The sequence below is a fragment of the Spermophilus citellus genome (assembly GCF_964194105.1).
Source record: "Spermophilus citellus genome assembly, chromosome: 6".
Classification (NCBI taxonomy): domain Eukaryota; kingdom Metazoa; phylum Chordata; class Mammalia; order Rodentia; family Sciuridae; genus Spermophilus; species Spermophilus citellus.
The window spans coordinates 126,057,568-126,079,330 of record NC_138187.1 but is presented as its reverse complement, the minus strand read 5'-3'; the positions used below and the strand labels follow the sequence as shown (position 1 = coordinate 126,079,330).

Below are 21,763 nucleotides of genomic sequence, written 5' to 3'. Positions count from 1 at the left end.
TGTGTTTGTTTTCTCCATGCTCAACTTGGCCACCATGATTTCCCCTGGGTCTCCTGAGGCTCTGGCTTTTAGATGCTGGCTCCCAGGTGTCCTCATGTCTGTTGCTGTCGGAGGTTTCCATCTGCCCCTGCCAGGGTGCATCATAGAGATATGGGACCTGGTACAGATGCAGACACAGAGCCCTCCATTGATGCAGAACTTCTCCAGGGGAAGGGAAGTGGATCTCTCATTCTTTCTTTCAGTTTATATAAAATTGGCTAATTTCTCTATTCAGTTACCCTGCTGCCTGTAAATGACAGCAAGATTTAACATGACAAACCGTAAGTGCTTTTATTAGTGTCCAATTTACATTCTGTTGTTAAAGGAGGCGTCTTGGTGTCTAAACAGAGACAGCCTCGCTCGATTCATTACTTGTACTATCTTTGTGACCTTCAGTAAATGAATTGATGTCCTTAAGCCTGTTTCATCTTTTACAAATTGGGGATGGTAATAGCTTCTATCCCATAGAGGGTCCCAAGGGGCCAACTTTAGCAAAAGATACTGAATTATAGAGAAAATGTGAGGTTTATTTGGAGATTGGCCCCAAGACCAGCCAGTCTGGAGGGAATAGTTTAGGATGGGTGGAGGGTCATTGCGTGGGGAATGGTGAAAAGTAGATAAATACTATTTTACAGATTTAGGCTCAAATTGATCTTCTTTGAAGTTGTGTTATTCACTGAAACTTACGTTCTGACTCAGACATGTGCTAAAATCTCTCTGATAGTATCAACTCCTCTTTCAACCTATTTAGGACCCAACCGATTTTGAGTGGAGCTTCTGGATGGAATGGGCGAAGCAGAGACTGGTGTGGCTCTTCCTTGGCCATATGGTAGTGTCTCAAATGGCCACACTGCTTGTAAGGAAGGTATGTGCATCATTTCCTTTTAAGCCTCTTTCTGCTTAGCTTTTTGTGGAGTTCTGAGCTCAAAATCAAGAGACACAGGTATTGACCTTTAAGATAAAGGTGTCTTATGTTCTCATCCTGAATGTATTTCCTCCAAGTTATTTTTTTTAAGGCATTGAACAAGAGGGTGAAACTAACTTCAGGTAGTGTTCTCTAAGATCATTGCTGATCAAATGATCTTGTAAAGAGCCACCTGATGGGGAGAATCTAATATGGTTTCACTTACAAGTTTAAAAGCAAGTGAATGATTTCATTAAGATGTGAGCACAATTTTAGTGTCAAGTAAGGTGTGCTATTGTGGATGTTTTAGATCAGAATTCCAGTAGCATTTTGTTCTCACCTTGGCCTGAATTACAGAAAAAGGGATTCTTTAAAATCGGTATTTGAGAAGTGCTACGTAAGCATAACAGAGACTATTAGGGAAGGGGAATAGGGCAAGAAAGGGTGGAGGAAAGGAGGATGGTCATGGTCAAGGCACCATATAGAAATGTCACAGTAAAGCCCATAAATGTGTACAAATAATATGTGTTAATAATAATGAAGTGCTTTCACAGGAGGCAGAATTGTGACCCTTTTCTTAGTCCTGAGGTACCAGAGGATTGCTCTATCATACCAGGAGTCTGGCTTTTGCCCAGGATCCTCTGAGACTTGCTTCTTACCTAATCTCAATTTTTAATGTAAAAATAAAAATGAGTCTGTGCTTCAAAATCTGTAAGGTGAAAACAAAACACAAGCAAACTGACTTAAAATTCAACTCAGGAAGCATGTTTGATTCTCAGAGGTTCATGAAGGTGATGAAACCGAGGATCAGAAGCAGCTTCTGGGAGGGAGACCAGAAAGGGAGACTGAGGAACAGGTGCCATGTGATTACAGATGTGCCCTGGACTTTTTTTCAGCTCTTTCTTGAAAATTGTTACTTTCTAGGCTGGCTTCTCATTCTGGAAAATGAGAAATCCCAACAGCATGCCAACTTTCTTAAAGTTAAATATAATATCAATTACTTTTTTGTACTCAAGTGTTTGTTTCCATCTTCTAAAGTGGCAAAAACTAAAATATAAAATGCTGTCAGATCTGAATATATTTAAATTTCATGCAACTTTCTGAGCAAAACTAATAATAAATAGTGTATTTATTATTATATTTTTTTCATATTTTTTCCCTTATAAACATCTGTTTAGTTTCTTTTTTTCCCCCAGAACTTCAGAATTTCTAGAAATTTAAGGCTTTTATTTATAATACAGAGTTTCTCTGCTCATAGATACTATAAATGTCTTTAAGTCTTAGATTTCCCATGTGCAAATGAGTAGCTTAGCACTTGTCTTTCACCTTACTTTGAAGTGCTTTGCAGACAGTCTATAGTAAGATGTCAAATCTTTCTACTATAGCCCTGGTTAAGGACCAGTGAAGTAGTGGGAGAGTACCAGATGCTGTGTTACTCATGTTTGGCCCTTGGCTTTGTCATTAATCAGCTTTCTAACATTAGGAAAGTGTTTCCCATTGAATCTTAATTTATCATTCTTTGCAAAATAGGGTTGGTAAGAAACTATAATTCCTTCCCTTCATTAAAATATGATGAGCTTCATTTGTTAGAAATTTCATCACTAAAGGTAAAGATAAAATGTGGGAAAAAATGAGATGAAAACGAAAAAGAGATGGAAGAAATAGATAAAAATATGTTAGTAATTGCCATCAGAATAATTGGATTCTTTAAAAAGATGAAGATTGTCAGACTAGATTTAAAAAAACACTCAGAAATAAAGGAAAGCAAAAAAACAACAAAATCCAGAGATGTGCTTCTTAACTAGATATGTTTAAAACAGAAGGAAACAAAGTTTGAAAGTAAAAGGTGGGAAAAGATATTCTAGGCAAATACAAACTCCTATATCCCCTAACAAAATACTGGTACAGTTTTCTTCGTAGCTGGCAAATGGCATTACTAGTGACAAAGAGGTTCATTGTTTAATAATAGAGAGTTTGGGAATATATCACAAGTGTAAATTTGTTTACTTTAAAATATATAAAGAAAAATCAGAACCATAATAAAAATAAGTAAGTCAGTGATTATAGGGAGAGGTTTTAATATAACTCCTTCAATAATCGATATTCTGTGGAGTAAAAAAACCCACTGAAGAACAATACAACTAATAAGCTTCATATAAAAAAATACACATATAAATCAATGTTTGCACAAAATACATATCTATATATATAAATGTGTATATATATGTGTGTGTGTTTATATATACATACACACATATATAGGTATGTGGTGTGTTTGTGTGTGTGTATATATACTATATATATATATAAAACAAAGAATCTATACATATATAAAAGTTTTTGCATTCAACACTGGAGAATCCACCTTATTTTAAAAAAATATATACATATATTTTAGTTTTAGGAGGATACAATATCTTCATTTTTATTTTTATGTGGTGCATGTGCTAAGTGAGCATTCTACCATTTGAGCCAACCCCAGCCCATAGAATTCACATTCTTTTTAAGAACACACAAATTGTTCAAAATGACTACATATTGGGCCAACACATTTCAAAGGATGTGTTTTATATAGATCATGTCCTCTAATTCTAGTGCAATTAAGTTGGAAGGTAGTAACAAAATGACCTAAAAACTCTTAGTTTATCTAGAAAGTTAAAAAAACATACTTTTAAATAATTCGTGCATTAAAGAAGAAAACTTACTAGAAATTAAATGTATTTGTAGATAAATAGAAAAAAATTAGATATCAACATTTGTAAAATGCAGCAAGAGTGGTACTGAATTAAACATAATCCTACATATTCATATTAAAGTGGAAAGACTGAAATTAATGTGCTAAGTGTACAACATAAACTGAAAAAATAGAGCAGGAGTAGAAACAGCAAAGAAAGAAGGAAGGAAAACAAAAGAGCAGAAATGAATGAAATAATCAATGACAAGATTGATCAAGAAAAAAGAGACTGTACAAATAAACAATATTAGGAATGGAAAAGCAGATTGCCATAGATATTACAGAGATGAAAAACATAGTAAGAGTATGTTTTACATACCTTTATGGTCATAATTTTGAAAATGTGGGCAAAGCAGACAAATTTCTAAATATATGACAAAATTGACTCATGAAGAAAGAGAAAGGCTAATACCATTACAACTGTTAAAATAAATCAGTAGTGTTGGGCACCGTGGTGCACGCTTATAATCCCAGAGGCTCGGGAGGCTGAGGCAGGAGGATAACAAGTTCAAAGACAGTCTCAGCAAAAGTGAGGAGCTAAGCAACTCAGTGAGACCCTGTCTTTAAATAAAATAAGAAATAGGGCTGGGGATGGGGCTCAGTGGTGGAGTGCCCCTGAGCTGAATCTCTGGAACCCTCCACCCTTGTGTATATATGTATATGTATGTGTGTGTGTGTGTGTATATATATACTTGTCAAAAAACAAACAAAAAACCCCAAACCAATAATCTAACAAATGAATTCTGTCAAACATCAAAGGCACAAATAATTTCATTATTTCCCAGGATATTTTCTAATTCATACTTATGAAGCTAGCAAAAATTTGATAACCAAAATTGGAAGTTATGACCTACCAGATATATAAAGACATAATAATTAAGACATGGTTATATTGGCACCAGGACAGACAAATAGATGAATAGACCAGAATAGAATCTAGAAAATAACTACATATATATGGAAATTTGATTTATGACAGAGCAAACATTTCAGATCTGGTGGAAAAGATTATTCATTCAAATACAATACAGGAAGTGAAAAGGCAAGTTAATTAATTAAAAATGATTTGCAAACTGACAAATAATTAGTATATAGAACATATGAAGAGATTTTGAGGGCTGGGATGTAGCCAGTAATAGAGTGCTTACCTTGCGTCTGAAGAGCCCTGTGTTCCATTCCCAGTACTGCTAATAATAATAATAATAGATAAATTACTCAATAGAAAAATGACACAGTATTTGAAAAGGAATTCATAGACGAGGAAACAGAAATAACCAATAAGCTTGATATTCAACTTCATTAATGATCAAGCAAATATGTCTTAAAACTACCATAAGATATCATTTCATGCTTTCCAGTTTGGCAAAAACAAAACCTAAATCCCCTGAAGATATCAGATATTGGCCTCTTGAACTCATCCACTGATACACACTCTAGAGAACCTCCTCATCCTACCAGGGCCCATGAGCCCTGGTGTTCCTTGCTGTGGTGTTTGCAATAAGAAGAACTGGAAGTAGTCGATCCAAATGTACATTTTGGGGAAATAGATGAATTGTAGTGAATTATTTCATGAAATAGAATTAATTATAGTCATAAGTTTGTCAATATGGATGAATTTCTGAACCATGACCTTGAGCTAATAAAACAAGGTGCAGAGAAATAGATTAGATATGATTCCTGTTTAGAAAGCTCAAAAGTGTGCAAACTAAATAGTACATTCATAAGTGCAAAACTACCACATAAAATTAGGTACTTGTTATGGTTTGGATATGGCCTGAGTGTGTTGTCCCCAAAGGTTTCATGTGTTGGAAGCTTGCTACTGAGTGCAGCAATGTCTTTCCTCTTAATTTACTTATAACTTTAAGTTCAGGCTCCTTTGCTTAGGAGGCAGTCTCCTCAGTATGTATCGGGGGATTTCTTCCAGAACCCCCTCTCCTCAAGATACCAATGTCCATAAATGCTTGAGTCTCTTATATAAAATGACACATATTTACATGTAATCTACACACATCCTCCTGTGCATTTTTAGTCGTCTCTAGAATACTTATAATAACTAATACAATATAGAGACTAAACAATATAATGCTATTATTCAGGAAATTAGGTCAAAAATGCATGTGTTCCGTGTAGGTGCAATTTTTTTTTCCCCTAAAGATTTTACATTTGAGATTGAATCCTCGGATGTGGAACCTTCAGACATGGAGGGTTGACTGTACTTGGAAGAGCACTTGGTAAATCATAGCGTTGTCACTTTCAAGGTCTGTCAACTCAAGCAAGTTACTTAATGCCTTTGAGGGTGACTCCTCAGTTGTTCAGTAGAGGTGATGCTGCTGGCTTCTTGGTTGTGGAGAGAGGCTGATGAGCGATGCTTTTCAAGGTTATCCTTGCCAGTGATGAGAGCCAAGAGCCTGGTGGCTGTTGCTTTTCTCTGCTGGCACTTGCTCCTGGGAGCCGTTCCCTCTATGGTGTATAAAGGGTGACTGTCTTGAGAGTCCAAAATCCTCAAGGGCAGCGGCTGTGTTTGCTCATCCACACCACTGGTCCTCCCATGAACAGCTTCTTCTGAACCTATTTTAAGCTTGTCTTGGGGAAAGGATTGGGAGATACAGTCCCTTTCTTTGGGAGTCATGGTTGAGTGAGAAGTTAGTTAGAGAGGAAATCAAATACTGATCACTATGCTATACCTGATGGGGTCCTGGGCTGTGCCAGCTGCAGTGGGTGCCTGGAACCATGAGTGGGCCACTGTGGCCTTTCTGGTATCAGGGATGGACTCCGAGGAGGCAGCTTTGGAGATTTGACTTTGAAGCAAATGGGAGTTCACCTAGTTGGGCTTCTTGCATCATTCTTAGGCATGGGTGGACAGGTAGACATCTTCTCTGCAGAGCTTGTGTGATCCAATGTCAGTAGGAGGTGTTCTTTGCATTTTTCTTGGAATGAAGCAGAGTGAGCACTGCGTCATCTCCCTGTGTGTGTCTCTCTCATCTCCTGTGTGACCACAGGTTTGATTTGTGAGACAGCTGGTGGGCAGGGATCTGCTTGTGGCTGGGGCACAGTGCTTGCTTTGTCTGAGTCTGCTTGGCCCTTGTGTAAGTATGAACCACAACTTTGGCTTCATTAGCTCCAGGCTTTCACCACCTGGATTAAGTATTCCAGATGGCCTTAATTTGGGTAGTTGTTTTTGGTACTTATTCAGGGTGGAAGATTTGGGCTGTAGTTGGCTTTTATTTTCCCATCCTCTGAGGCATCATAAACCACGGCAATGCTGTGGAGGGTCAGGCGTTAGTGATTCTTGGTTAAAACCAGAAGCCCCAAAGGATGCTTCCCATATCCATCTAAGATCTAACCTCAGCTCTTTCTTGCTTGCCCCACCTCCTGTCACTGAGAGGCAGGTTACTTTCAAAAGCATAGTATTATTTCTTTTCTTTTTAAAATTTTGGGTCATGATAAGTAGTAAAACTTTCCACTGAGCTCCTTGGCAGAGGTGAAACGCCTTTTCTCTAGGTAGGACTTTCTCTTTGGGTTTTGGCGAGACTGTTTAAGGACCGGTGCCCTGGGAGCAGAGGCTGAGTAATGGCTCTGAGCTCTGGCTCTGGGTTTGTTATGGTTGGATTGCATGTTGGGCGGGTCAGACAGTGGCCTCCTTTCTAGAATACCACTGTGGCCTCACCACCAGCTGAGACACTGTGTTCTCTGCCCTCAAAACTAAAAATACCCCTGGGTGAACTTTGAGAAGGCCAGCTTAGTGTGGGGGGCAGAGGTGTGTGGTGCTGCTGATTACCCAGCAGTTTCCACTGTACCCCCAACTGGAAGGACCTACATCGTTAGCATTGGTCCTGATGGCCGAGCTCCTCACCAAGGATATGCAGAAGGTCAGTCTTGTGGCCTTGGCTCTGGGAGGCCAAGGTGTACAGGAGTTCCCTTCTAGAAGATTGTCAAATCTATATACCTAAGAGGCATCTCATGCACTAATGGTTTTCCTTGAATTCTTCTACCTTCATTAGTACCATCTATGGAGGGGTGAAATTCCCTTAGTATGGGCCCCATAGACTTTGCTCCTGGGGAAAGCTGGCCCAGAGGTAGTTGTTGGCACTCTGGGATGAGGTGTTTTTGTTTTTTTCCTGTTTTCTTGGGGAGATTTAATCTGTGTGTATATTTTTCTTATATATAATATGTGCATTTCAGCAGCTGCACATATTGATTATGTAGTATGTAATAAATTATGCCATGCATAAGAATATTGATTGACTCCTTTTCTATTTCTCAAATGATGTTTCCACTAAGTGGTTTCTTGGTAGATGTGCAAAAAGAATTAAGGTGCAGCAGTCTGATACTGTTGCCCATAGGAGTCCTGACCGAAGCTTTGCACTTCTGCCTCTCCCTGCAGAGGGAAGGTGAGGAGGGAAACCACTCAGGCACATCCTATTATCACTTGGTGCCCAGAGCACAGAATGAACTGAAATAGAGAGGTTGTGGGAAGGAGCACTGTCAGCTAGTTTTCCCTTTGGTTTGAAGAGTATAGTTTTCAGAGGAGAAGGGAAAAGTCCAAAGTCTTTTCTCAGGCGCATTGAGCTAGCCTTAGAAATAGGCCAGCTCAACTAATTAGCATCCCAGGAGATAGCATGGGGTGAAGGACAGCAGGTGTGCACCTTCATGGGTTGGAGCCCATGCCTCATCTGCTGTTAACAACACAAGTTGAATTGTAAGAGACCCCTGTGAGTGGAAAACAGTATTGGATAGAAAGACGTGAAATGACACCCATCTATTTTATCTGTTTGGTTTATAAGGAAGAAGATGGAACAAGTAGAGATTTGGAATATTGTATGTTTTCACATTAGCTGGCTAAAAAATATCTAAAAATTTGATGCTAATTTCTTCATCTTAGTCATAACTACCAGGTTAAATCCCAAGTCTTGGGAATGTTGACCCATCTACCTACCCACCCTATGCATCCAGCTCCCTTCACCTACCCAACCACCCATCTACCCACCCCTACCCCCGTCCATTTTTCTATCCACCCATCTCCCTTCACCTGCCTACCTCACCTCCATCCGTCCATCTACCCACACAACTTCATCTATTCTCCCTTCTCCATCCATCTCCCCATCCACTCACCCATCCATTTGCCTTTCACTCTCTTCCTCCCAACCATTCATTCATCCACTTTATGAAGTTGATATATGCTAGGCACCATGCTAGATTCTGGGCTTATCTTACTGTGATATGAGTAAGAGAAGGTGTGCCTGCTAAGAGGGTCTATCAAGTGGCATTTGTCACCATCCATTTTGAGAAGCGGTTCAGTGTCAGCACAGTGGGTGTTTTAGTCAGCTTTCTTGCTGCTGAGATTAGAGGGCCTGACCAGCACAATTACAGAGGAGGAAGAGTTTCTTTGAGGGCTCATGGTTTCAAAGGTCTAAGTTCATAGAAGGCCAGCTCCATTTCTCGAGGCTGAACATGGAGGAAGAGTGTGGCAGAGAGAAGCAGCTTTTTAATTTTTATTTATTTATTTTTTCATCTTTTACGAAAAGCAGAAGAGCCTGAGGTAGAATCAAGTGGGGGTCATCCTGTGCTCCAGTCAAGTCCTTTTAGGTCATCTTGATCTCAGGTTCCAGGTTGCTCACATTTTTATACCCATCATAAGAGCATCATAAATTCAGACTAGAGCCATATCACTACACACCTACCAGATGGGCTGAGATTAAATGCAGTAACCCCACCAAATGGGTGGTATTACTGGCAAGGATGCAGATACATTGGATCATTTGTACATTGCTGGTGGGGATGTACAGTGTCAAAGTCACACTGGAAAACTGCTCGGCTGTTCACTGCGGCACTAAACATGCAATTGCCATGCCACCCAGCAAGTGCTCTTTTGGGGAGAAATGAAAGCTTATTTGTACACAAAAACCTGTACACATATGTTTGTAACAGTTTATTTGTAATCTCCCCAAACTGGAGAGAGCCTAAGTGTCCTTCAACTGGCACATGGTTAAATAAACAGTGGTCCATTCATACCATGGAAAACACAGCAATAAAAATTCAAAACCCTCAGTGACACATCAACTTGGATGACTCTCCAGGGAATTATGCTGAGTGAAAAGAGCACATCCTACAGGTGACCTACTGTGTGAGTTTGAAGTGACAGAATTTCAGAAATGGAGATTAGTGGTGGCCCAGGGTTATGGTGGGGAGGGGAGAGGGGATGAGACGAAGGCGCACGTGGTGTGAAAGGGCAGCATGGGGATCCTTGGGGGGAGATGATTGTCCTGGGTCTCTACTGTAGTAGAAACCAAACCAACACTCGAGATGAAATTGTACAGAACTCAACACACACACACACACACACACACACACACACACAAATGAGTAAAAGTAAACTGGGGAAATTTGAATAAGTCTAGTCATGTTAATATTTTGATTGTGATATCATACTAGGGTTTTGCAAAATGTGACCACTGAGGAAAACTAGGTTAGGGATTTATCTGTATTATTTCCTACAGTTGCATGTAAATCTATAATCATCTTAATAAAAATATCAACTGGAAAAAGCCTTGTGTAAAAAGTTGTACTTAATGAAAAGTGAAATTTTCTAAATGAGAGATATCATAGCCAAGCATTCACTTAAGTTCATGTTTTCTTCATTTACTCGATCAATGTGATTCTCTGTGCTTTCTTTTCTAGTGATCAGCAGTTACCAATTCTAGTTATCTCTTGAACATAATAATTTAAATGAATTGGCCTGATTTGATTTCTATGTGGGTTTTAAAGATCTGAACTTGACATAGAGTATGTGTGTGATCCAGATCCTGTATATCTGCTAAACCTTGGAAAAAAAACTTAAGGTGCTTCTAGTAATGAATCACAAGTACTGTTTTGCAATGAAACATAACACATTTTATTTTTGAAAAGTTAAAAAGTTCTGGCCTGTTTTGGGTCAGAGGCTTAACATTTTCACTTAACAGATAGGTAAGAGTTTGATAAATATGTAATACATTTGGAGTAGAGATAGATGGGCAGGCCTGAATTTAGGCTTTTGTACATGATATTGATCTTTGAAATACTTGGAAAAATCTCCCTTGCCACCCAAAGAAGATAACCATCCATGATGACCTAGTGGCCAAGGGCAGCAAAGGCCATGTCACTCTGCGGTTCCATGACCCCTCTCAGTACTGCTGCTTCTGGGTCTAGGCCTGCTGGTGGAGGGATAGTGGATGGGGTGGGTGGGTAGGAGCTGCGTCCACAGGGGGGACTGCCCTCTATGATGCAGTTGGAGAATGGGGTGGGACCGATCATGCAATATCAAAATTTTAATGGTATTTTGGGGATGGGATTTCAATAGTGTTTTTATAGATGAGATATGAAAATCAATATTGCAGTGGGGTTCTGATTCACACAGCCGTTTTGTATAGGTGATTCTTGTTGCATGATTCAAATCATTTCATTTCCTGTTCACCACCAACGAATTGCAGAGTCACATGGACTGGGGGAGGTGGGGGCAAGCAAGGTTAGTTCAGAACATGAAGCGAACTCGAGAGCATTCCCTGGGTGTCTTAGGACTGTATTCAGGGTCATCTGTCTGTACTGTTTGGCAGGAGGCAGACAGTGGGGCAGTGAGGCAGAATATGGGACACATTTGCCCCCAAGGTGGCTTTTGAGACCACTGTTAAATTCATCATAGGATCTCTCAAGTAGATGGGGTTTACACAGCACTACCAAGTATTTCCTGAAGGTTCCTTCAGCTTTTTCCAAGTTGAAGCAGCTTCAGTCTGCGGTAAGTTCCAGATGAATCCCAGCAAACAGGCTTTTTCCAAACGGATCAAGTAGCACTTAATAAAAGTGGAACTGTGTGTACGTCTGTGGACGTAGCCACGCATGCATGGAGAAGAATCCTGCCAGTAACTGCTTTAGGTCAGGCTGAAAAGGAACTGTCTTTCTTTCATTTGTTAAAACTATGTCTTAAAATAGTCTTTGGCAACCTTGTTCCTTAAAATTGGACTGTGCCCAGAGGTGAGTGAGTGGGGAAAAGTCTGAAGCAAATTTATGAGCCTAATTCTGCGGGTAGTAGGATGGAAAAAAAGTAAAATTGGGTTTCAGATTTCTCTGGTTTTCTTGGAACTTAAAAGTGCCTGACCTAGTCTCACATTTAAAATATTCTCCTAGACTCGGGTATAGGTTTGGGAAAGAATAGTAGTAACTCAAGTGATATTCTGGAAGAATTAACATCTAAGCATGGAACTTACAATTTACATTTCACATCTGTCTTTCCCTGCAAAAAGTCTTTTTGTTTTCATGAGAAGATCTAAATTCAGTCAGTTGCTACTTTTTTTTTTAAGCTCTGTGTGTTTATGGAAACCACATTTTAAAATGCACACCCAGGCTGGGGGATGTAGCTTAATAGTAGAGTGCTTACCTAGGAAATGCAAGACCCTGGGTTCAATTCCCAGCAAAACACACACACACACACACACACACACACACACACACACAAAGGCACACCCATGAGACATGAGACATCATATTTCCTTAGGAATAACAGCTAGTATTTGAGCATTTCTTACTGTGTGTTGATACTGTACTAAGTATTTTATAGGTTTAACTTATTTAATCTATGCAACAACCTTGTGAAGTTGATATTGTCATTACCCCAATTTTATATATGAAGAAACAGAAGTACAGAGAGCTCAAGTAACTTGCCTAGAGTCACAACAGCTAGTTGATGGGAACACCAGTATTTGCATTTAGGCAAATGGACTTCAAAGATTGAGTCATTAAACCATAATGATATTACTTCTCAATGTTAAAGCATTATTATGGTTTTTAAACATGAATTTACCAACCACAGACTGCAAATTGGTGCAACCACTCTGGAAAGCAGTATGGAGGTTCCTCAAAAATCTTGGAATGGAACTACCGTTTGACCCAGTTATGTCACTCCTTGTTATATACCCAAGGGACTTAAAATCACCATACTATAGTGACGTAGCCACATTAAAGTTTATTATAGCTCAATTCACAATAGCTAAACTATGGAACCAGCCTAGGTGCTCTTCAACAGATGAATGGATAAAGAAAATGTGGTATATATACATGATGGAATATTACTCAGCCTTAAAGAAAAATAAAATTATGGCATTTGCTGGTAAATGAATGGAATTGGAAACTGTCATGCTAAGTGAAATAAGCCAATCCCCCCCAACCAATGGCCGAATATTTTCTCTGATTTGTGGATGCTAACACATAATAAGGGGGAGGGGGAGAGAGAAGAATAGAAGTTCATTGGATTAGACAAAGGGGAAAGAAGGGAAGGGAGGGGGGATGGGAATAGGAAAGACAGTAGAATGAATTGGACATAACTTTCCTGTTTCCATATATGAATACATGACCAGTGTAACTCCATATTTTGTACAACCACAGAATGGGGTTATACTTCATGTATGTATAATGTTAGAATACACTCTACTGTCATGTATATCTAAAAAGAACAAATGAAAAATTTAAAAAATTTTCCAGCCAGATATGACTAAGTATATCATAATAGCAAGGACATGTTGATTTATCTGCTTAGTTATTCAATATAATAACCATAAATTACATAGTAATTAAATAGAAAAATATTCTGATTCTCTTAAAATGGGAATACGTGTTGTCAGTTTGATGACTATATAAAGGTCTCACCATCTTGTAAACCTGGTAAGATATGATTTTATTTCCATGACATAAATTTGACTGTCAACAATATACTAAAAATGTAATTAGATATTTAACTCTCTGGCCTAGATGTCAGGAAGCCTTTTGTGGTGTGGACAGCACAGTTTTCTCATGAGACTCCCTAGGAATGCTCAGAGACTCCCTCTCCCCTTCACCTTGGAAGCGTGGTGCCTGCCGGGTGTGGCTTCTGGGGTGGCATGTTTTGCACCTGCCTTCTGTCTTCCCTAGTGTCTGTTGAGAAGTCAGCTAGAGCAAGGTCTTATTGTGGTGGGATCTGGTAGTCTGGGATCCTAGCTGAAGGCAGGGAGGTGGCCACCTGCTCTGGGGTGGATCTGATGGAATTCTGGAAATGTGGGAGTGAAGCTAAGTTCATCTGAACTTCAGGGCAGTGAGAAGAGAGGTCGGTTATGGGTCACTGGGTCGCCGAACATTGTCCTCTTAGGTGTAACAGCCCATGAAGTCACCTCTTTCTCTTTTCCTCCCTCTGCCCCCCCTCCCCCTCCCCCTCCCCCTCTCCCTCTCCCTGGGACCCTCTCTGTCTGTAGCACAGACCCTGGATTCTCATGGTCTATGGGATGTGGGCCTGCTGGAGTGTGCTGGGGGTCCCTGGTGTGGCCATGGTGTTCCTGCACACCGTCATCGCCTTCTGTGTGGCCCAGTTCCGGTCGCTGCTCCTGTCATGGCTCTGTTCTCTCCTGCTGCTCTCCACACTGAGGCTGCAAGGTGTAGAGGAAGTTAAGGTAAGTGGCTTCCTATTGTGTCTTTAGGCGGAGAAGGTGAAGTCCCCCTGGCCTTTCCTGATCCCAGCAGGTTAACTTTTTTTTTTCTTTTCAAACACAAAAAGATTGTGGCACCTCGGCGGAGCTCCCCCTTGTGGCCACACAGGGTTGATACAGGTGAGCCCTACTTAAATTCTGCAATCTTAGTTGTTCCTTCTGTCTCTGCCCTGTACCTTTTCCCCCTATTTGGAAAGGCAGGGAGGGTGCCAGATGTCACAGGATCAGAGGTAAAATAAATGAAGAGTCCACTAGGTATTTGATTAAAATGATCTGTTCAGTGGCCTACAATTTTTAGGGAATGTTCTTGCTCACAAGCCTTATCACTTCCAGTGCCCACCATGGCTCTGAGACAGGTAAGACAAGTGGTTTTCTTCTTAATTGATGGACATACCTATTGATTATCTCCTCAGGTAGATAACGGAGGCTCTTTATGGTTAGAAAGTGAGAAAAATGTGTTTTGCTACAAAATGCACAGTCCAGGCCCAGGGGTTGGCCCTGGAGTGTGTAGCTGAGCTGATTGCACCCCTCTTCCTGCACTGTTTTCTGGTTCCTGTTGAACAGTCCCAGACCATGTCCTGGCAGGTGTGCAGCATCCTCTGGACACCTCTCAGTGGTCTCTTCTGTCATTCGTAACTTGAAAGACTTTCTACTTGTGCAAAATGGGGCCTGAACAGGACACCTTGGGCAGTTTGCATAGCTTCCCTATCTCATCCCCTTGTTGAGAATCAGGCTTGTCATTTAAGACCACAGCCAAGGAGGCCACCAGGTGTGCAATTGGTATGGAGGTCTCAGCCAATCAGAAGTGGGAACTCTCCTTGGGGAAGAAATGCATGGTAAGAAGAAAAAATTCCAAACACCAGGGGCAGCATGTCTGAAGCCCTTGAACTTCAGGCTCAGTCGACTTTGACACCAAACAGCCGGAGAAACTCCCAACTCTGAAAACTCAGGGCCATCATGTGCCTAGGGCAGGGGTACCACGGTTGTCCATCTTCCCGTGTCAAAGCTGGGTTCCCAGACACTTCCTGCGTGGAGATGCAGGTGATGATGGAGTCCAGTGACTCTGCTTCCCTTTTGCCTTTAGACATTTATGTCCTGTCTCTTGGACCTAGCCTCTTCCCTCATTCTTGTTCGTCTGATTCTGTTGTTTCCTCTGAAGCACAGCCCAGTGTGCTACTCTGGCCTCTACAGAAAGCCCTCTCCTGTCTGGTTGGTTTCTCAGATGAAATCTGTCAGTACTTGACTGCTTCGTTGGTGTTGGGCCTGCTGTTAGCTGAAGATTTTTCATGTTCACTTTAGAGGATGTGACAATGACTATTCACTGCTTGGTATGATGAAATAGTTCCTATACCTGGTCTTGCAGACTAGAATATGAACTCTTTGAGAGGCAGGGCCCTGTTCCCAGGCACCAGAGTACAGGGTTCCATCCAGGCTAGTTCTCTGAAGTTGCCTGCTCACAAAGTGAATGAGTGTGTGGAGATGATATGGGGTTAGAGGAAGGGATAAGTGTGTTAAACAAAATTTGTGAGAGGTCAGGGGTTCAGACTGGGCATCTGCACTGGGCCCAACAGGCCACACCAATGTAGAGTTTAATCACAGTAACTGAGCTTTGGTTGATTGCAGAAGGCCCTGTAGCCAATTAACTAATTAAGCTGTAAATAATTAATTACTTAAGCTGTAACCAATTGATGGCTTGATTGACTAGGCTATAGCTAATTAAGTTATTTTCTGTCTGATCACACTGTTGGCTGGAGTTCTCAGAACCTAGTCTTATCTGGAAGCTGCTGACTGGTGAATCGTGTTTTGATTTGTTTTATTCTTCTTTGCTCAAGTAAATGTTACTAAATTTAATTGGTCGAAGGATTTTCCTCTTAATAGGTGTGTATGCAGTACCCCACAAAGCTCCACGTGATGCCAGCAGCTCTAAATGGTTTATGAAGTTTCATGGATCTGTTTTCCTGTGGCCTTCTTATTTCTTACCTTCACCCCATTAATATTCCTTGCACAGAAAATCTTGGGAAGTTTTGATATTCTTTCTTCCATCACTGTGATCTTGGAACTCCTTATGATGTCTTTATTTTTGTTCACTTGTTCATTCCAGGTGACTGCATTTAGAATTGGTGTGTCTTGAATCAACATTGGTGGGAAAGATGAGAAGACAACCTGGTTTAGGATCTGTTCTAGTTACTTTCATTTCACTTCACCTCCCTCCTGAGATTGTTCCGAGGGTTGAACAAAATAATCTGCCTTAAGCAATGTTGTTAACACTTCTAGTATTTGGAAAGTTTAGGAAATTTTTGCTATTAGGAGATCTTAATTTTTCTGTCCTCTCACCAATGAACTGGGGCTGATTATATTAAACACATATATAAGAATTTGGACCTAGAGGAAATAGGGTGGCTGCTGAAGTCCTAGACATGGAGCAGAAAGAGTTTTGTGGCAAGTTTTTGTGGGTACAGCCTTAAAAGACCCTCATAGATCAAATTGACTTCTCCTTCCAGGACTCTGTGTCAGAAAGTAAAAAGGGCTGGGATGTGGCTAGGTGGCAGAGCTCCCCTGGGTTAAATTTCCAATACCATGTGGACAAAACAAAAACAAAAATAAATGTGTATGTTTATCATGGAAAATATAGATAATAAAAAATGATCAAATGCTCATGATTTTACTCTCATCAATGTTGCTAAGCCTTCCCCACTCTTCCTTTTCTTGTTCCATGCACATTTTTTTATGTGTGCATGTGATTTGTTTCATGCTGTATGGATGTCCTCTATCCCAGGCCTCTACTTGAGGAGCGTTCTCCTTCTCCATTTATCTCTGGGTTCAATGTAAGTGATTTATTTTCTTCCACCAAATTTTCATTATAAAACATCCTAGTTCTCTAGGTCCCGTGGACATTTTCCCAACTGCTATTGGGCTGTGTTGCTGGTGGCTTAGGAAACCTGTCCCAGGGCCATTCCTTTTATTTTTGTCTACTTAGTCTCTGTAATAACTCAGTAAATCCTTTGTTTTAGAGACCTCTTAGTCTGCGAAGTTTGATTTAACATAGTATTCAGCTAAAGTGGAGCCAAATTCATAATTGAAGAGGAAGGAAAAAAATTGAAGACAAAAACCCCAAGTGACATTTACAAGCCCCTTTTTGTCATAAGAATTATGGAAGGAACTGTCAAAGTATCCGTTGAATGTAACGTACCTCCTTGTTATCCACTGGATGTTTCTCATGATTGCATATCACAAAAAACTTCATTATGTGTATCCACCCTCATGCTAATTTGAAGATGGATGTAAGAGACATTTCTTTGTTCATTTCCTGTTTATTCACACACACACACACACACACACACACACACACACACACACACATGCACACACAGGGGGGATTAACCCAGGACTTTATGCATGCTGGGCTCCTGCTCTACCATTTAACTACAACCTCCATCCCCACCCCCAGCTCTAACTGCTTGCTTTGATTGCCAAGCCTGGCCTTAAACTTGTGATCCTCCTGCCTCAGCCTTTCAAGTAGCTGGGATTACAGGTCTGCGCACCACACCTGGCTCCAATGAGTTAATTGATCTTCATTGGCTCTTGACTCCCTTTATAAGCAGCTGTCCTAGCCAAGGAAGAGGTCTCCTTTTGCGCTTCTCAGAAAACGGTGATCCTGCTGGGCAGCTCCTGTAGCGGATCCATGCTGCCTCTCCTTGCCAGTCAATGGTTGCTTTTTCCTTTTGGTTTTGCAGAGAAGGTGGTACAAGACAGATAACGAGTACGACTTGCTGCACTTCACGCTGACGGTTCGCTGCCTGTGCTACACCAGCTTCAGCCTCGAGTTCTGCTGGCAGCAGCTGCCCGCAGCCCGGGCCTCCTACTCCTTCCCCTGGGTGCTGGCCTATGTCTTTTACTATCCGGTCTTCCACAACGGGCCCATCCTCACCTTCCCGGACTTCGTCAAACAGGTTAGAGCCCACCTTGGGGGTTGGATAGGATTCCATAGATTAAACCTTTGTCTGTGTTGCTGTGTGGTCTGTGCGACTGAGTCCTTCCACTCAGGTGCACCCACAGAATTAACACCATTAGTTGTCTGGAGTTTTTGTAGGTAGGTGAAATGTATCGGGCAATAATAAGCCTTCACAATAAATGTTGACCCGTCTCTTGTGTTTTAGCTCCAGGGGCCCCACCCTTGGCTGCCAGGGTTCCAAACAACTCAGATAAGACTGGGAGTTGATATCCACTACAGCAAAAGCCCGGGGAAAGAAAAAGTTTGGTTATGATGCTATTCATTGGAAGAGTAGGAAGAGAGAATGTCTATGCTGTTTGTTGTTGCTTGGCAAATACTGCGGTTCCTTTCACATTCACAAACTGCTCATGAAATTGTTCCACTATAGCTTAGGAATGGTTCAGGCAACCTAGATGCAAAAGCAGAGTTGGAGAACATTTGAAGGCAGTCGTGGATTCTGAGGTCCCAGAGCCTGTCTGCCTTCTCTGGAGGGCATCCTTATGGGAGATACTGTGCTAAGCTGCTGTGCCCTTATCCAGCACTTTCCCTCTACTCAAACCTCCCTTTCTTCCTCAACCCACAGCTAGGTTCACGGGGCATGTTTAAGCTAATTATCTTCAAGTGTTAAGGAACAGTTCTCAATATTATTACTAAGGGGTACTTCTGCCCTCCACCACCAAAACAATTTTGGTGGGGGAGAGAATAATACGTGCAGATTTATACAACAAGTGCATACACCTGTACAGTACACACAGATGCATGTGCCTGGAAGCATAGTTCAAAGTACAGGGCCAGCAGCAGTGTTATCCTTTACTGAGGGAAGACTTGAAAGATGTACCCCCCTGCCCCGGGAGAAAGTGGGATTCTTAGTGGAATTAAGACAAAATTGGTGATTCTCAAGTTCTGCATTGCATTTAAGGTTACCTTTTTTTTTTTTTTTTTGCATTATGATATGTTCTCAAATTGCCAGTGACAGATGCAACTTCTTACTCTCCAGAATTCTTTTATGTGAAATTGATATACTGGGCAAATGGAGGTTTAGTATAGGGTTTCTCATACTTCAGTTTGGGTGACGTGGGATTATTCTTTGACTGTGAGGTAATTTCATATCTGAAACTGTTTCAGTTGGTAAAGGATAGAGGGGGCTAAGTGATGGCAGCTGATCTTCTAACTCAGCTGCTCTCAGGTCCCAGCCAGCAGTATCAGCACCCCCAGGGACTAGTTAAAATGCCAATGCTTAGAACCTCTGGGGGTGGTCCTATCTGGATAGTTTAACAGGCCCCCCAGGTGATTGTGATTCTCCTGTATGCTAAAGTCTGAGGGCCACTATTCCAAATCCTCCCCCAAGAAGAGCAGGCATAGTATAGGGAAGGTTCAGATCCTCCACAGTTTTTTTTTTTATATTTTGTGGTATAAAAAGGGACACTGTGGATTTTTATTACTTCCCAGTTTTCCAGTCAGTAACTTTTGGACTAAACATCTACCCATTTCTTCCCCCAAAGATGAATAGTAATTGAGAAACAGACTAAATCTATTGGGAGGAAACAGATTATTTTCCTGCCTCTTAACCATAAAGAGCTTTGCTGGGTGGTAAAATCTGTGCTTTTGTTATGAGGCAAAAACCATCATTATAAAAATTTCATGTCTCCTTTCAAAATTTGCCCTTAAGGGTCCAGCAGGAGTATTAGAGGCCTATCATAGCATCCTGTATCTGCTCCATAGAGGCCAGCTTTGAGATTATTGCTCCCCTAAACCTTAGCCAAGAGCCCCATTCTTGTCCATCTCAGACTGGGAAAGAGAAGCGGGTGCCTTTTTATAGGGGTCAGATTAGGGATTCTGAGTTCCATTTATCTTTTCCCCTGTCTTGTTCCCTTTCCCAAATGGTAGCAATTGCTGAGAGCAGGGTATTTGGAAAGGCAAATTAAAGCCTTTCACTGTGGCCTGGGAATAGTCGGTCTAGAAAATGGAAAAATGTTCATTAAGGTACAAGGCAAATTTAAAAATCCAGGGGGTTTCTATAGTTGGCTGAAGAAGCCTATGGGGTTGCTTATCTGTGAAGAGGGGAGGGTTGAATGAGGAGCAAATCTGGTGGTGAATGGGCTCCTTCAGGGAGGCCTCCAAGGAAAAGCCTGGGAAGGGGTGGAGAATGTTAATTTGAAGAACTCTTAAGCAGAGTTTTCTCTGAATGAGTTGCTTGAATAAATGAATGTATGAAACACTTTCAGAAGTAAGGACTGGTAATAAGGAAATCAATGGTTATTTCTTAAATGGTCAGGTCAATTCTTAAGACAAGGTCAGGTAGAAGAGTAAGGCTTCACCAGCAGGGGGCAGCAGAGCCCTACAGTGAAAACCAACCCAGGCCGGAGAAGCAGTTAGGGACGCCACAAACTTAAAATGAGACAAAAATGAGACAAAATGAGATGAGGCACAGCCTTAGTAAATGCCTGTGTCACCCAAACTTTTAACATGTTGATATACACAAGATGAAGTATAGAAGAGGTGATTTTTTTTTAAGTTGAAGCATGTGAAGTTTGCACTTAGCAGTGATGAATAGCTAAAACTTTTACCTGTTGCAGAGTCTCAGTGCTCAACTTGAAGTCCATTTCTGATGGCATTTAGAGTTTCAGGAACACAATCTTCAGCTATTTTTCTGTTATGCTTCTGTGGAACTCAAATACTGATCAGGAGTAAAATTGGGGGATCCAGGAGGGTCTAGGGAAAAGTAGAGTAGTTTACTTAGCTGGGAGCCTGAGGCCCCTGCATCTTTGAACAGGTGGACTGTGCTGTGTATGGGCTGGGTTGGGAGGAAGTTGGGCCAAGGGATCCTCCTTGTGGAGAGCCGTGTTCCTGCCCTGGGCAGAGAGCCAGTGCCCAAATGGGGAACTTGCACCGAGGTTGAGAACAAAGACTATGCAGCTCAGCTCCTGGTCTCAGGCTTGAGTGGGTTTTTAAGTTACCTGATATGTGCCTCAGTTTCCTTTGAATGTGAGGACTAGTAGTACTTCCATCACAGGATTGAGAGGATTAAATGGTTTTGTGTGAGTAACATAGCTTGACACAAATAGTATAAAGTGTTAACTACTATTACTGTTAAACAGAAGCATTTGGCAATTCCTGGGTAAGGTTAGGCCAGAACTGGGACCCTGGGTGTCTAACCTAGTGGGCAGGCATGGCAATGGGGGATTCTGGGAGCAAGCATCTTGACCTCCAAAGAGCCAGTCCATCTTTTTGTAGAGAGATGAGAGCAGCTGCTGCAGGTATGGGGTGGTTTTGGCCTGAGTGGCTATCAAGGGCTGGGCAGGCACCCAGTGTATAGGAGTCTGGAGAGTATCAGGAATCACATTATCTGTGATAATAGTGAGAACTTACTCTAAACTGGGCTTTCGATATTCTAGCTCCTTCAGTCCTCAGTCAACCCTGTGAGAGTCTTCTGTTACCACTTTATAGATGAGCTAGAGGCAAAGGGAAGCTAATGGAATGTAGATTGAGTGGAAGAAATAGACATGAGCCTTGTGCCTCTGACTTGCTGTGACAAGAGTTTGAGGGGGATGGAGTGTGGTCTGGTGGACTTACCTGCATGTCTGGAGGCTCCAGTTGGCCAGACCAGGACCACT

General features: G+C 41.4%; 1 protein-coding gene across 2 annotated transcripts in view; it reads left to right on the top strand.

Annotated features, from left to right (window-relative positions):
• Window positions 1-21,763, top strand: part of HHAT (hedgehog acyltransferase) — a 311,192-nt gene that overhangs the window by 54,049 nt on the left and 235,380 nt on the right. Inside the window, exons 4-6 of one of the 2 annotated variants that reach the window (XM_081298856.1) lie at window positions 791-904; window positions 13,928-14,122; window positions 17,893-18,108. In XM_081298856.1, the coding sequence (XP_081154982.1) occupies window positions 791-904; window positions 13,928-14,122; window positions 17,893-18,108 (525 nt within the window). Of the gene's footprint in view, window positions 1-790; window positions 905-7,435; window positions 7,547-13,927; window positions 14,123-17,892; window positions 18,109-21,763 lie in introns of those variants that run through there. The other variant, XM_081298857.1, reaches the window with a different exon arrangement.